We start from the raw sequence: 16,233 nt of genomic DNA, 5'->3' as shown, positions 1-16,233 counted from the left end.
TATATATATATATATATACACGTATATTTTATATGAGTGTGTTTTTCACTGGAAACAATTCTTGTCCTCAAAGATCTTGCAATCCAGTAAGTGAGAAAAGATGTGAAAAAACAACAATATAAATATGTTAGCACAATGATTCAAAAACACTGAAGGCCTATTACAGTTCAAAGAATGAAAACAATCCAGCTGGGGCAAGGCTGCATGAGGAGATGAAACCTAACACTGCCTGGAAGAACGGTTACCCTCTTGTACTTTCTTGTTATAACAATATTCTTTAAAATCTGCACTCAGTAATTAAATCACAGCCATTCCTGAAACTAAAAAAGGTGTTTTTTACTCTAAGAAAACCCAGTGGTCATCCTTTCTGTGTACACTCTTCCTCTCACGAAGAAAACTTTCAAATTTGCCTTCCATCTACCATGTCTATCCATCCCTCAAGATCCAATACTTCTCAATCATTATCCATGCCCTCATTGGTCTTCTCTGTTCTTTTTTAACATTTAGCATCCCACTGAAGTTACCTTTTCTTTATAAAACAGCATCTTGTACCATGTAGTGCATGATAGTATGTTTATCTTGTCTTATTGTCTGGCTCCTAAATCCCATAAAAACAAAATCATTTAAGATGACGCTAAGCCCAAAGAGCACACTGAGTTGATTAAGGTTAATCAGAAAATTTAGAAATTTTTCCTCTCTCTGTAACTCAAAGTCCTACATCTATATGAACTTCTGATGAATTCTGCTCAGTCAGTTCTCTCTTTGATCTTAATTATGACAGAATTCTCCCAATATTTCAGTTCACTGTTGAACACGGTTGCTCAATATATATTTGTGGATGAATAAAAGAATGTTTTTCTATGGTTTTAAGATGACAGTAAGAAATGATTTTCAGTACCATGTGAACAGCACATATGGGTAGTGATTGGTTTTAGGCATTTGCCGGTTCCTCCCCAAATTAAACTTAATGAGAAAACAACAGCATCTCCCAGACCCAGCAAGTCTTAATCTTGCCATCTGGTCTGATAAGGAAGTCAAGAAACATTAGTAGATGGTAGTGGTTGAGGACAGACCGTACTATTAGTACTTTTGCTATCTTCTTCCAGTCTGAATATTCACCCTTATTTATCCATCTGAGTACAAAGGGCTTCCAAGAATAATACTTGATTCTTCAGGAAATAATTTGTCTCTTTGTCTCCTACAAGTCTCATCCCTAGAAATATTAATATATCTCAACAGAATGTCTTGGTTAATCTTCCTGAAATTTGATATCAAATCCTATAAGAACCATTTGAATCTGAGTGACATCAACCTTTAGAATATAATTTTGTCTTATCATTTCTTTTGTATCATGGTCACCCAGAGATTCTTCTCTGTACTGCAACATATTTTGTGCAAAAGTTTGGCCATTTTTTCATGCCAACTGCAACCTAAACTCCACTTGCTTGCCCAGACAGTCACTTAATGCCTATTCCTTAATCCTCAGGAAAGCTGAGCTAGACCCATATGGCAGCCTTAATGAAACAGGAAAACAGATCCTGGTCAGGTAAGTAATGGAGAAAAGAAATTGAGAGTCTTTTGACAAAGAGGATAAGACATTTTGTATTATCTCCATGCTTTTAAAGAATGCTCCTTATATAACCCTGAAGCCCTTCCAAGCTCAAATACTTCAATGGTTCCCCTCTGCCTAAAGCATACAATCAAAACTCCTTAACATGACATACAAACCCCTTCATGATCTGGCTCCTGCATAAATCTCCAACCTCATCTTTCACTCCTTTTCTCCTCAGTATTACACAACATTCTACCTCTCTTGGATTATAAAGGCTTGGCCAAAAACAGTTCTTTAAAGCAAAAGTCCTAAAGAACTGGAATGTAAAAGAAGAAGAAAGTCAAAAAATAAAAACAAATCTGAAGCCAGAAAGAAAAACTTTTTGATATTATCAGATCATATGCCATTACTTTACTCTAGATATGCCAGGACCTTATCTAAGAGACAACTGGACTGGCAACTCCCTCTGCAGTCACCCAAAATTCTACCAGGAAGAATAAGGGAAGGAAGATCACAGCCAGAATCATCTCCTTCCTCTCTCCTGAAGGAAAAAAAGACCTGGCTGTACACCATGCAATCTATCACACACATTATCAAGTATAAACATACTGTAATCATGGATACACTGACCAAACTGTTCTGTTTTTTAGATTTGTTTGTTTTCCACTTCAAGCTCTTTCTATTAGCTTCTATTAGCCTCTTCAATATGTAGACTCTTAAACCTCAGGGCAGTTGATAAATTGTAGATTATATAACAAAACCCATTATTGTTCATCACTGAATCCACCATCAGCCAAAGCCAGTCACAAGGGGATGGAGATTTGCTGAGGCTTACTCCATTACATCCATATCCCAATGGAAGCCTTGGGGCTCAATGGTTCTATAAGCTCCTCCATTAACTAAATTTGGCCTGCTCAGTCCTCCCTCTGTTCTGTTGTTAACATGTCCCTCCAGTCTACCATTCCGTCTGCTGCGTAAGTAATCCTTTTTCTCAACACTTTTATCCTTTGCAAAAACCCCTGACTCCCACTACTTCTGCCCACACTCTCATCCTTAAGCAGATCTGCTCTCATCCACCCTCAGAGGCAGAGAGAAGGATGAGCACTTTCTCAGCTTCTGCCATTGCTGCTTTTACACCACTGTTCCTCCACTTCCGTGAAAACAACTCTCTTCTTTCAGAGTTCATGGCTTTCACTATTCCCATTTTCTATCTGGCCCTGCAGGTGACAATCTTGAACTTTTTTCATGAATCTGAAGCCTGATTTACAGCTTTTTCAGAGATTCTCCCAACCTGTTCAGGATCACCTCTCCATGTTATTGACATTTGTTCCAACACAACCTTCTGGTTACTTTACTTTCTGCTCACTCCATGATTCTATCCTCAGTTCCCTTCATCCACCCAACTTTGCAATAACAGGCTTAAAATTCCACCAACTCACCCTGAAATCTGAAACCCTACTCTCTATCACATACAATCTTTCCAGCTCATCCACTTCATATCTCTACTCATTTTACTTTTATGGTGACTTGTAGTCTTCACCCCTGCTATCCATTTTTCTGAACATCACTTCCATTATGGGTTCACTTGCCTCCCTGCTTCTCCGGGTACCACGGCCAATGATTCCAGTAGTATATTTATCGTTACTCTAGATGTCTTACCCTCCAGACTGCTGGCCAAGTGTGCCTTGTCAATTCCCCAAGTTCAATCTCCCTACATTTACTTTCTCTATTCCTATTCCTGGGTTCTTAAAACTTGCAGAAAGGCACAAAAGAGTGTTGCTATTTCCCCTACAGACACAAGCCATTAACATCAGGTAGCTCTTGGCTGCTTTCTGGAAACTTTCTGTTCTCTTCTTATAGACTCAGCTCTCCCATAATCTAAAACCCCTTGGAACAGACTCTGCATAAATAATTTTCTTACTCCTTCTCTTAACTAGCACTCTTAAAAACAGTCTACAATCACTACATCCATTTCTTCATTCTATACTCACTCTGTAATACAACCTATTGGCTCTGCTCCTACCACACTAATGAAATTTCTGGAGGTTCATCAGTTTCATTCTTTTCTTTTTAACCTCCTAAACTCCTCGACTCTAATAAACTTCTGACCTGGCCATGTAGTCTTCTGATACCACTGCAGACCTGACTGGGTGACTCATGCCTGGCTCAGGCATCTCTCTCATGCAGCAGAGGTGAGCTGGACATCACAAAAGCAATAAAGGCACTCACATGGCTGCAGACCACCGAGCCAACTCAGGCCCCACCTAGCTATCCCAGCTATGACTCAGCTATTACTAACAAATCAACAATACTCAGGCACTGCTTTCCTAATGGAGAACAGAGACAATTCTTTGTCTTTCTGCTCACGGGAACCATCCCATTTCTCCTCAGAGTCTGCACTGGATTCAGTTCCCTGTTTGGTGGTAAACCTTTGCTCCTCAGTACCCAACTCTCTTTAGTAACTCTTTTCACTTACATCTTCCTGCAGATGTCCTTAAAAGTGATGACATTGGTATTGTAACATTTTCTTTTTTTTTTCCCCAAAACAAAAAACAATATATATACCTACTGTCTATTTTACCACTAACTTTTTTTTTATTATACTTTAAGTTTTAGGGTACATGTGCACAATGTGCAGGTTAGTTACATATGTATACATGTGCCATGCTGGTGCGCTGCACCCACTGACTCGTCATCTAGCATTAGGTATATCTCCCAATGCTATCCCTCCCCCTCCCCCCACCCCACAACAGTCCCCAGAGTGTCATGTTCCCCTTCCTGTGTCCATGTGTTCTCATTGTTCAATTCCCACCTATGAGTGAGAATATGCAGTGTTTGGTTTTTTGTTCTTCCAATAGTTTACTGAGAATGATGATTTCCAATTTCATCCATGTCCCTACAAAGGACATGAACTCATCATTTTTTATGGCTGCATAGTATTCCATGGTGTATATGTGCCACATTTTCTTAATCCAGTCTATCATTGTTGGACATTTTGGTTGGTTCCAAGTCTTTGCTATTGTGAATAGTGCCTCAATAAACATACGTGTGCATGTGTCTTTATAGCAGCATGATTTATAGTCCTTTGGGTATATACCCAGTAATGGGATGGCTGGGTCAAATGGTATTTCTAGTTCTAGATCCCTGAGGAGTCGCCACACTGACTTCCACAAGGGTTGAACTAGTTTACAGTCCCACCAACAGTGTAAAAGTGTTCCTATTTCTCCACATCCTCTCCAGCACCTGTTGTTTCCTGACTTTTTAATGATTGCCATTCTAACTGGTGTGAGATGGTATCTCATTGTGGTTTTGATTTGCATTTCTCTGATGGCCAGTGCTAGGAAAACTGGATAGCCATATGTAGAAAGCTGAAACTGGATCCCTTCCTTACACCTTATGCAAAAATTAATTCAAGATGGATTAAAGACTTAAATGTTAGACCTAAAACCATAAAAACCCTAGAAGAAAACCTAGGCATTACCATTCAGGACATAGGCATGGGCAAGGACTTCATGTCTAAAATACCAAAAGCAATGGCAACAAAAGCCAAAATTGACAAATGAGATCTAATTAAACTAAGGAGCTTCTGCACAGCAAAAGAAACTACCATCAGAGTAAACAGGCAACCTACAAAATGGGAGAAAATTTTCGCAACCTACTCATCTGACAAAGGGCTAATATCCAGAATCTACAATGAACTCCAACAAATTTACAAGAAAAAAACAAACAACCCCATCAAAAAGTGGGCAAAGGACATGAACAGACACTTCTCAAAAGAAGACATTTATGCAGCCAAAAAACACATGGTATTGTAACATTTTCTATTTTTATTTCAATATTGGTCAAAATTACTTCTCACAAATTTTCAGGCTCCACATATTAACCTAGCCAAAAGGTTTCCAAAACCCTTGACATTGTGGTATCTCTGATGGAAATTGACTTATTTAGACAACCAGTGGAATTTCACTGAGTATCTATCACTTTCTACATATAACATGAACTGCAGATCTTACAAAGATGGTGCCTACCTTCAAAGAGTTCACAGTCTAAAGGAGCTGGCAAGAAAGCTCTATGAACAGCAGAAAAACAGCTATGAGAGATGAGTGTAAAAAGTTTTCAAAAAGTAGAGAGGAGGAGGATGACTAACACTTCCTAGGGTAGGAAGGAAGCCTCTACTTACATTCCTAAATAGATTGTAATCCAACTCTTTTGTTACTATGTCTTTTAGTTTCTCTATGGACCATTATTATGTTTGTAACACAGTCCTATTGGAATGTTTAATGACAACAGGACTTCTATTACTAACGTGATTTTTTTTAAAAAAATAGAATATATGCTTAGAATATATTAACCTACACTCCAATTCTCTCATTAAAATGAGACTTAATTTGTTTTCAGTAGGAAACTTCACAGAATATTCCTATGCTTTAAGTGTATATACAGAATATCACATCTAGAAAAAAAAAAGCATCAGGAATGTGCATTATGTGTATATGTCTTGTACTTTCCTGGATGTGGGTATACATATATACATACCACCACTGTAAATTGTGTATGTCCTTCCTATTGCAGTCACTCCACACAATAAAATTAAACAGTATGTTTTGAGTACCTGTAGCAGTTTTTTGCCCAGCACCTCTTCTCTAAAACTTCTTTCTTTTTTGCAATATATATTCCCATCCATGAGGTTGAAACAGAAGATACCATGTTCCTATCATAGTGACGGCAGCGGTGGGTCATCTGGAGCAGCTGCTGCCATCACACTGGCTGCATCAGGGAGGCATGGCCAGGGCTGCCCTCTCCATGGAGCCCACGAGAGCCAGGGACAAGCGCAAGCCCTGCCCCTTCTAAGCTGGGGCGGGGGCTCCCCAGTGCTGCTGCAGCCACCCAAACCACACTGAAGACCCAGGTCTCCCCTCCCTGGAGCAGGCAGGAGCCCCATCCGCAACCCCTCCCACCCCCCAACCACCCCCCATCCTCCAGCCACCTCCCACCACAGCTGCAATCACCCAAACCACAGCTGCAGACTCAAGCATCCCTGCACTTTTGGGGGCCCAGGAAAGCCCCCCTTGCCCTTGCGGGCTCAGAAATGCCTGCTCCCACTGCCTGGCTTCTCCCTGCTGTCCTTGCCTGCTCCTATCTCGGAGCAAAGTCGGGGCAAGCTCCAGTGCTGTCACAGCGCTGCTGGGTGTGCACATGCTCAGGGCAGTGCTGACACTCCAGCTCCCTGCCGCCTCAGCCCCCACCCCAAATTTTGGGCACCAATGAGCATAGGAGGGAAGCCAAGGTGGGGCTGAGGGCAGCTCGATGCTGGCCTGCAGATACCCCTTGGCACTTATAGCCTGGGTGCCATGAACAGGCAGCAGGAGGCAGACAGGTTCTTGGGTGGAAGGGGGCGGGTCCCCAGTGAGGCCAGGGATCAGGCTGCCATCCCACAGACCAGAGTAGGGACTTGTGGTGCCTTTTCCCGGCCCAACCATGGCCACCCAATCAGTGTACACTTCCTCCCCTCTGAGGCTTATAAGAGCCCCATGCTCAGCCAGAGCTGAGCAGACATCCAGACGACTGGATGCAGAGAGAAGCAACACACTCTAGGTCCTCCTCTGCTGAAAGCTGCACAAGCAACGGGATGACCAGCTGCAGAGAGAAGCTACCTTCTCTGCTAGGAGCTGAACACTTGTCAGGATACCCTGGCTGTGGAAAGGAGCTGTCTGCCCCACCGCCCCACGCCACACACACACACAGACAGGTTCCCTCTGAGCTTTTCTATCATTCAATAAGGCTCCTATTCATCTTGCTCACCCTCCACTCGCCTACATACCTCATTCTTCCTGGTCACAGGACAAGAACTCAAGACCCATTGAATGGTGAGGCTAAAAGAACTGTCGCACAAACAGGGCTGAGACATGCCCCTTGCTTGCCATGTTGTGGGAAAAGAGAAGGAAAGAAGAGCTGCAGTCCTTCTGGGAGCCCAGATCTGGGAACTCCCTGAGCCAGGGCTGTGACTCCCTCTTTGGGGCCCTGTGGTTCCTGGCATCTCCAAGCTTCCAGGCACCACCATATTCCCCAGTACCAGCCATGAAACCTGCTTGTGGTGCACCTGGCCCAGTGCCCATGACAGCATCTGGAGCTGCCTGCCCCACTGCAGCAGCTGGCATATCTGATTGTGCACCGTTGCTGGACCCCATGCTCACTCACACACCCCTCACCGTTCCACACCTGACTCATCCTTGGCTGGTGTGGGACTTAGGCCAGTAGTGTGAGCCAAGTGCAGCTGCCAGGCAAAGTGGGCGAAATGAGCCCAGCTGGCACAAGCAAAACCCAGGCAAAAGTGCCATTGGCCACAGGTTCCCAGCCAGAAAAATGACACCCCAAACATCCCATAACAATAGGATGCCACACGTGCATGCTATACACAGTAACCAGCAATGATCATTGACTCAAGCCAGGGCAATCAACTCACTCCCTATGAGTTTGGGAACTAATAATGGTCACTTTCTTTCTTGGGGTCTTCACATTAGTTTGCAAAACTTGAGAACTTTTGGCAGCCATATTCCAGCATATGAACCAAAGATGAGAGGAAGCCTGTCTCCAGTAAGAGAGTAAAGAACAAGCGTTGACAAAGACCCAAAATGGAATTTCTGAGCTTCCCACAGTGCTCCAAGCCCTAGGTCCATCCCTAACCTGGGTTCCTTGATACACCTTGATCACTTTCTAATAAATTTACCTTTTTGAGATAGATAGATGGGACTTAATTAAACTAAAAACTTCTGCACAGCAAAAGAAATAATCAGCAGAGTAAACAGACAACCCACAGAGTGGGAAAAAATATTCACAAACTATGAATCTGACAAAGAACTAATATCCAGAATCTACAAAAAACTCAAATATATTAGCAAATAAAAAAAACAAATATTCCCATCAACGTTAGACCACCATGCTATTAACACAAGGAAGCTCACGCCACTCGGAGAGACCATTGCTAGATGCCCCAGATGACAGCCCCAGCTGAGGTTCCATAAAACACACAACATCAAATAAAATCATTTAGTAAAGATGCAGTCAGAAGAGTCTTGCCCCCAGCTATCAAGTTAACCCCAATCAATGAGGCCTCTCCCACTGAGACCTCAGACATCGTGGAGCAGAGATAAGTTGTTCCCTGCTCTGTACCATCCAAACCCTTCGTGGCATTTTCATGCTCACACTACTCTCCACAGTGAGCATTAAAAATGGTTACTTTTTGTTGCTACATTTTCAAATGATTTCTTATTCAGCAATATTGATTTGAACCAATTTTGATACTTGGAATTAAGGCACTGCCATATCAAAAGCCTTGAAATATGTGGCATTGACTTTGGGACTAGACTAGGCACAAAAACTGGAAAAGCCTTGGGATTGTCAGCAGAAGCCTCTGGGGCTTGAGGAGGCTGTTGGTGAGAGCTTGAAGCATAGTAAGGTAAATGTTACTGAAAGCTGAAGGAAAGGGGACCTTTGCTATGTAGTAGACAAAAGTTTGGCAACCTCATTACTTGTAATGCTATGGAAAATGAGAAATATAACTACTGAACTATATTTTCTAGCTATGGAGATTTCCAGGCAAAACACTAAAAGTGCCACCTGGCTTCTTCTCACTGGCCATGAAAATTATAAAAGAGAAGAGATGAGGTTAAGATTAAACTGTCCGGTTTTCAAGCAAAATTTAGAGGAAATATAAAAGAGCCAGGACTTGCTGTTTTGAAATTAAAACTTTTCCTTCTCCTCGGCTTCTTCAGATAACAGATGATTCTCATAGTAAGAAACAGCTTCAGAAAAACAACAAATTCACGTCACTGTCAGGACAAAAATGGTCTAAGGATGAAGCCAAGGGTGAGTCTTTATCAAGACCTCAGCAACTCTTAAAGCGATGCCCCATAACCTCTTCAAAAAGGCAAAAGGCTTTATAAAGATCTTAAGGGCATGCCTCATAAAGCCTGTTAAATAAAAGAGCATCTAAGAATTTTTATTCCACAATGCCTCAAAGTAGACAAAGGTTCATCTTAAAGAGATCTGTGGGTATCATTTTGTCTAATGGAGTGGATATAACTTGATACATAAAACGCCAACATTTTTTAACATAAGTGTACCTGCTTGGGTTGAATGTAACAGAGCCAATACAAAAGAAAAATAGGTCTTTGTAGCCCCAACATTTTACTGGTAGGAAGCAAGCTGAGGTTATTCAATTCAATTGCAAACACAAGCTACAGTCATCCCTTGGTATCTATGGGGACTGGTTCCAGGACCTCCCATGGATACCAAAATCTATAGATGCTCAAGTCCCTTATATAAATGGTATAGTATTTGCATAGAACCCATGCACATCTTCCTGTATACTTTAAATCATCTCTAGATTGCATATAATACCCAATACAGTGTGAATGCTATGTAAATAAAATATTGTATTGTTGGGAAGAAGAACCAGAAAAATAAACTCTAGCTCCTGTTCAATACAGACACAATCTTCTTCAGTGGTTTTAATCCACAGCTGGTTGAGTCCATGGATGTAGAACTCACGGATATGCGCTGGCTGTACTTTTATGCAATTATGACTATTTGGTTGCAAACACAAACTACTTTTTAATTGGAAAAGAAAGGATGCCTCAGAAGGCAAAACAAAGAGCCCAAAGGGTGGGGCCAAATGCCAAAGTAAACAGTTCACAGGGAGCAGCCATTCATCCATAATTAAGGAATTGGTAACATGTGCCCAGTTGGGTTTCAGAATTGCTGTGGGCTAGTGACTACTGTATCTTCCCATTTCCTCCATTCTTGAATGGAAATGGCTTTTTGTCATAACCATGTTCCAGTCTTATTATTGTCTGTTGAAGGGAGAAAAGTGAGGTAAGATAGCTTGTATCTTTCGTTAACAGGTCTTCAGAGTGAGAGAAACTATGCCCAAGAAACCAAACCAAGTCATCTCTTCTATGCCTGAATCTAAATTAGATGGTGAGACCTGGACCTCAAATCTGAGCCTGATGTTGTAATGGGATGAGACCCATTGACAAGTATAGTATACATTGTTTGTAGGATGAATATAAATAGTCTGCAGGCAGAGAGCCGACTGTGTTAATTTTAAAACAGGCCTACAAATTCTTTTACACTCTTCCTGTCAAGAGCTGGGGTCTAATGCCCTCTTTTGCTGAAAGAACACTATCCTTAGTGACTCACTTATAACCAATAGAATGTCTTAGAAGTGATGCTCTGTGACTTGTGAAGATAAGTTTAAAAATTCCACATAACGCCCACCTAGTTCTTTTAGGACACTCACCTTTGGATCTCTGAACTACCACGCAAGAAGTCCAACCATCCTAAGGCCATTATGCTTTGAACAAGCCCAGGCCACATGAAGAAGCCACAAGTGGATATATGGCTGACAGCCTCAGCTCACATCCCAAAAGACTGATGACACAACTACTAGACAAAGATGGCTTCAAATGATTCTGGCCCCTAGCTGTCAAGTCACACCCCAAACATCCTGCTTCCCCATCTGAGGCCCCAGACATCATTGAGCACAGAGAAGTTGCCACCACTGTGCCCTTCCAAATTCCTAGTCTACAGAAACTTTGAACATAATAAAATGGCTGTTTTATGCCACTAAGTTCTGGAGTAGTTTGCTATGACATGATAGAAACCAGAACAATATTGTAAAGGAAAAATTCATACTATCAGTTTTCAAACAAGAAAATCAGAATAAAAAAGAGGTTAAGTAATTAGCAAAGGTTGCAGAGAAGCAAAGCAAAGAAATAATTCTGAAACAGACTAATCTGATTCTAAAATCGATGTTTATAATCATCACGCCACACTATATTCCATAGAGATATACCTACCTCTGTGTCTTTTCCTATTAACATTTCCCTGGCAAAGAATTATATGCATACAGTATCTGCTTCTCTAAGACCAAACCATCATTCAGGGCCATACTGAATCCTATCTTCTCCATGAAGCACATCCCTAGACTTCAAATCTTAACAATTTCTCCCTCTTCCAACTAGTCTTGAACTTATTTTCTACAAGTTTCAATCAAAGCAATTCATGAATACGTAAATACTAGTGTTCCTAAACCACAATTATTGAATTCATTGTTTTTCCTATGCACAGTCCTAGGCTACCCTCTGGATTTTCAACTCTAAATATATATAGGATTGATCAAAACAGGAAATAAATATCAGTGAAATGGACTAGATGCAAAAGAATAAAAGTGGTCTGGATTAAGTGAAACTGGGAAGCAAATGCCTCATGTAAGTGAGTCACCACCACCCAGCTCTAGCACAGTGATTTTCTTAATAGCATATATCACTCCCTGACATATTATATATTTTTGTTTATTGCCTCTCTCACCTCATTAGAACATAAGCTCCCTGGGAACAGGAACCTTTTCTGCTTTGTTTGCTGCTATATCACAAGAGCCTAGAACAATACCTGCCATTCAGTCAATAAATACTTGTTGAAGGAATAAATGAACAAATGTTACCAAATAGGAGTGTAACTTTAGTGTTACAAGAGCTTTCCATTTTTCAAGAGAAGCCAGAAATAAATAAGTTTATGTGCAATCTTCTATTTTCTAAATGTTGACAACTAATATAAAAAATGTTAAGCCATTTTGGGGATGGGTAAACAAAACATGGCTGCAGCCTTGGATTCAGTCTGAATGCTTGAATTTGCAATCTCTGTACCAGAAGGATTTTAGATTTTTTTTTAATCTTTCTAATTACTTAGAACAGTGCCTTGCAAAGTGTATGTAGCTTGATAAGCAAATAACAACAGTGATGATGATGTCTCAAATATTCACACTTAGGGCCCTACTACCATTCAGCTGTGTATTATTTACATGCTACTAAGTTCCTCTTTCATATCTCAAAGAAAATTGCTTCAGCTTCTGATCTGAAATGACCACCTGGACTTCATGTGATCATCCCACATCCAAGATTCTAAAGCTAAACTTCCACTCCTTCCAGCTGTTAAGTGTTGAGAAATGTCATTCTCATATGCTCCGAATAATAAAGGGGAAAGGCAGTGAAAATAAAACAGATTGGATTTCAAAAGAGTGACAGAAAAAAGGAGTCAAGTTTTAAACTATATTTCCACAGTTGATAAATAAGAGCTCCCAATAGCAATTTTGTTTTCTTTTTTATAGATTTTAGTATTTTAGGTTACGCAATCTAAAATTTTATTTCAATTGACCTTTCAGCATGTTTTATCATTTCTACATAAAAATTATTAAGCAGGAATTTTAAAATATTTACTAATTACTTAGAGATTCTTAACTCTAACAAAAAGTCACATCTAAATAACTATTAGCGAGTGTCTGGCTTTAAAACATGGGTCACTTAGCAACAAGCATAATTGTTTAGGGCTGAAAACACTTTTAAGATACTTTAAAGAAAACATACTAGAAAAAAGAATTTCCAGTGTACCCTATGCTAGCTGACCCACAGCAAGTCAATCATCAACTTTTGAAGACATAAAATGAAATGAGATGTCTTTGTGTTCCATGTCTGTGTATGGTCCAATGAGTACAGCCTTGAAATGCCCATAGAGGACATCAACAAACATCAGAGAAATTCAACATATCAAATGATTATAAGTCCAAGAGAGTAATATGCCTACTGGCCTTCTAAGAAGTGTGCATTTAAAACATGATTTTAATGATTAGATAGATGAATTCATTACAAGCAGTTTTTCAGTAATGGCATTGATTTTGTATGCTGGCAGATTTTATTTTTTAAACAGGTCCCACAATGATTTAAATTAAAAGTAACAGTGAGGAAAATTTCTTTAGCCAAAACTATTTTTCAAAATTTAGGTTATTTTAGAGCTATCAACTCTCTACAAATTAAAAATATAGATTTCTATTCACCTATTTTGCTGTGTTCAAGCAACACTGAATACAAAGCTTACTGGATGAGAAGAATCACAATCTGAATTTTCTTATAGACACACAAGTGAAATGGTGGAACATAGTTCCTAAGGCACAGGGGGAAGCCCAAAATTTAGGATCAAACCAACCAAATTTGATTTACAGCTCTACCATTTGCTTACGTTTAACCCCGGGACAAGTTACTTAATCTCCTTAAACTGTACTCAATTTACTTTACTCATTTGAAAAAAAAAAAGTGGAATCATAATACCTTGTCTTAATGTTAATATGAAAATTAAAATAAATGCATATATATCATGTAAGCCATTGAAATGAGGAAAAAATTGTTAATTCAACATGGGATAGTCTACCCTAATGCAATGTAATTGCATGTAAAAAGTACCTAGAATACCATGGTGTCACAAATGATAGCCATCAAAGAGAATTCAACAGATTTTTATTATAAATTTAATGCAGACAATGCTCCCTCTATCCCATCCTTCCTAAGAAGATGAAATGAAAGTAAGTTGCAGGATATTATCTACAATAGAAAATCACTTACATGAAATTTTAAAATATGGTATGTATTGTAAGTCTGTGTGTGTGTGTCTATACACAGATATGAAATAATCGTAGGATAATATGCATGGAAGTAGCAAACACCAAATTCAGGACAGTGTTGATCTCTAAGGGAAAGACCAAGGCAGTGAGATCAAGGGATGGTTACACAGAGAGCTTCAACTGCATCCTATGTTTTACTTTCTCAGCAATAACATTAGACTGAAGATGGCAAAATATTTAGTTCTATTGATCTGGCTAGTAGGTTTATGGAGTTTACTATATTACTCACCACATGTTCTGTACATTTCAAATATGTTACAATAAAAAGAAGTAGTTTTCCCAGTCATACAAACAGGCAATTTTCCAAAACAGACAACAGCAGCTGTTCCAGAGATGTACAATAGTGCAGGTAGAGATGAGGAAGAACAAGGATGATGGGGGAGGGAGGTGAAGGTGGTTAAGGGAATAAGAGTGCTGGGTATAGAAGACAGGTTTCTCTCTGACACTTTGAAACCAGTAAAATATGTAAACCCCCCCATAAGAATTAAAGAAAGAATTCCACTATATAAGGTGTAAAAAGGTTAGAAATGACTCACTGTTAATCCAGAAATCAGGTTACTTTACAGAGTGTACATTATCCAAAAACATCATTAAGCTGAAAATACTTACTACAACCCCACTCTTGGTGGTAGTTTCTCTGTATGTGAAGTTGCAAATTGCCCAGGCTAAATAATATGTGGACATGAGAGGGGTCTGTGAAAAATGATCCGTAACCCATCCGTCTTCCTCAAACACGGAAGTTTCCACTGGCATATTAGATAAAGATAAATAGGTTGCTTGATGCTTGATGCTGATTTTGAAAGTAGCCTTGTAGATTGGCTCATCAAAACAAGGAAATGCCTTTCTGGCATGTGTAGGCGAAAACTGAGTAACACCAAGGAATCTGGAAAAAAGAAAATGACATTCTCAATTACATTTATGTTGTGAGTTAAGTTATGGCCACATTACATGCTTCTGTTGATGAAATAATATATTATTCCAAATTGCAATATTTTTTTCTGAACCAAACTTAAGTGCATGAATAGCATGAAAGCATAATCCATATGTAATATACTTCCCCAACCATAAAAGTTTCTCAGGGAGGTTTCTGTCTCAATTAAAATAAATTCATTAAACCCAGGGAAGTGCTCATTAGATGAAACATTACACACTACAGAAAAACAGCTCACTGGCATCACACTGGCCAGAACTGGAAAGTGATGTTTCTCCTTTTCAGTGTGCTTCACTTTCTTCTCTGAAGCTGTACAACATGTAAAGACAACGAAACCAAAATCCAAAAATTGTCCTCAGATATATGTAGAACATAGACCATCATTTGGGAAATATCTGTGCCCTAAAATTTCAACAAGACACAGCCTGGTTTTGTTCGGAAAAAGGATTTTGAGACCTGAAAAATTCTGGTCTGAATTCTGGCTCCACAACTTTCTTAGCTATGCCATCTTGGGAAATTATTAAACTTTCCTAAGATGTAGTTGGTCATTGCTGAAAAAGTAAATAATCAAGTCTAACTCAAAAAGTATTGCACAGCTTAGAGGAAAAGAAAGGATGTAAAGCACCTATGACTGTGACTAGCATGGAGCAGTTGCTGATGCACATCTTCAACCTTTCTTGGAGCACAGGAATAAATATTTATACAGATCAAGCTGTATCTTATTAAAATTCCAACTGAAAGCACCTTCTATATTCTTTCATGATTTATGGTTACAAATGAAGACAAAGATTAAATATTTTAAGAAGGACTCTTCAGCCCGGCATGGTGGCTCACACTTGTAATCCCAGCACTTTGGGAGGCCGAGGTAGGCGGATCATGAGGTCAAGAGATCGGGACCATCCTGGCCAACATGGTGAAACCCCATCTCTACTGAAAGTACAAAAATTAGCTGGGCGTGGTAGCACACGCCTGTAGTCCCAGTTATTCGGAAGGCTGAGGCAGGAGAATCACTTGAACTCGGGAGGCAGAGGTTGCAGTGAGCCAAGATCGCGCCACTGCACTCCAGCCTGGCGACAGAGAGAGACCCTGTCTCAAAAAAAAAAAAAAAAAAAAACAGACACTCAGACACTCTTCTAAATAAGAAAAACATTCATGACAAAAGTTAATTAAACTTTTTAAATAATACTAGTTACAAAACAATATAAGGCAAGTCAATATTAGACTGTTAATAGAATACTA

General features: G+C 39.8%; 1 protein-coding gene across 2 annotated transcripts in view; it reads right to left on the bottom strand.

Moving 5' to 3' along the window:
* The window catches only part of TRHDE (thyrotropin releasing hormone degrading enzyme), a 392,470-nt gene that overhangs the window by 363,562 nt on the left and 12,675 nt on the right, over positions 1-16,233 (bottom strand). For both annotated transcript variants that reach the window (XM_002823522.6, XM_054527400.2), the window contains exon 2: positions 14,673-14,946. In XM_002823522.6, the coding sequence (XP_002823568.4) occupies positions 14,673-14,946 (274 nt within the window). The remainder of the gene's footprint in view (positions 1-14,672; positions 14,947-16,233) is intronic.

Source organism: Pongo abelii, chromosome 10 (assembly GCF_028885655.2).
Source record: "Pongo abelii isolate AG06213 chromosome 10, NHGRI_mPonAbe1-v2.0_pri, whole genome shotgun sequence".
Taxonomy (NCBI): Eukaryota; Metazoa; Chordata; class Mammalia; order Primates; family Hominidae; genus Pongo; species Pongo abelii.
Note: the sequence above shows the minus strand (reverse complement) of the source record. Positions and strands in the feature narration are given on the sequence as shown.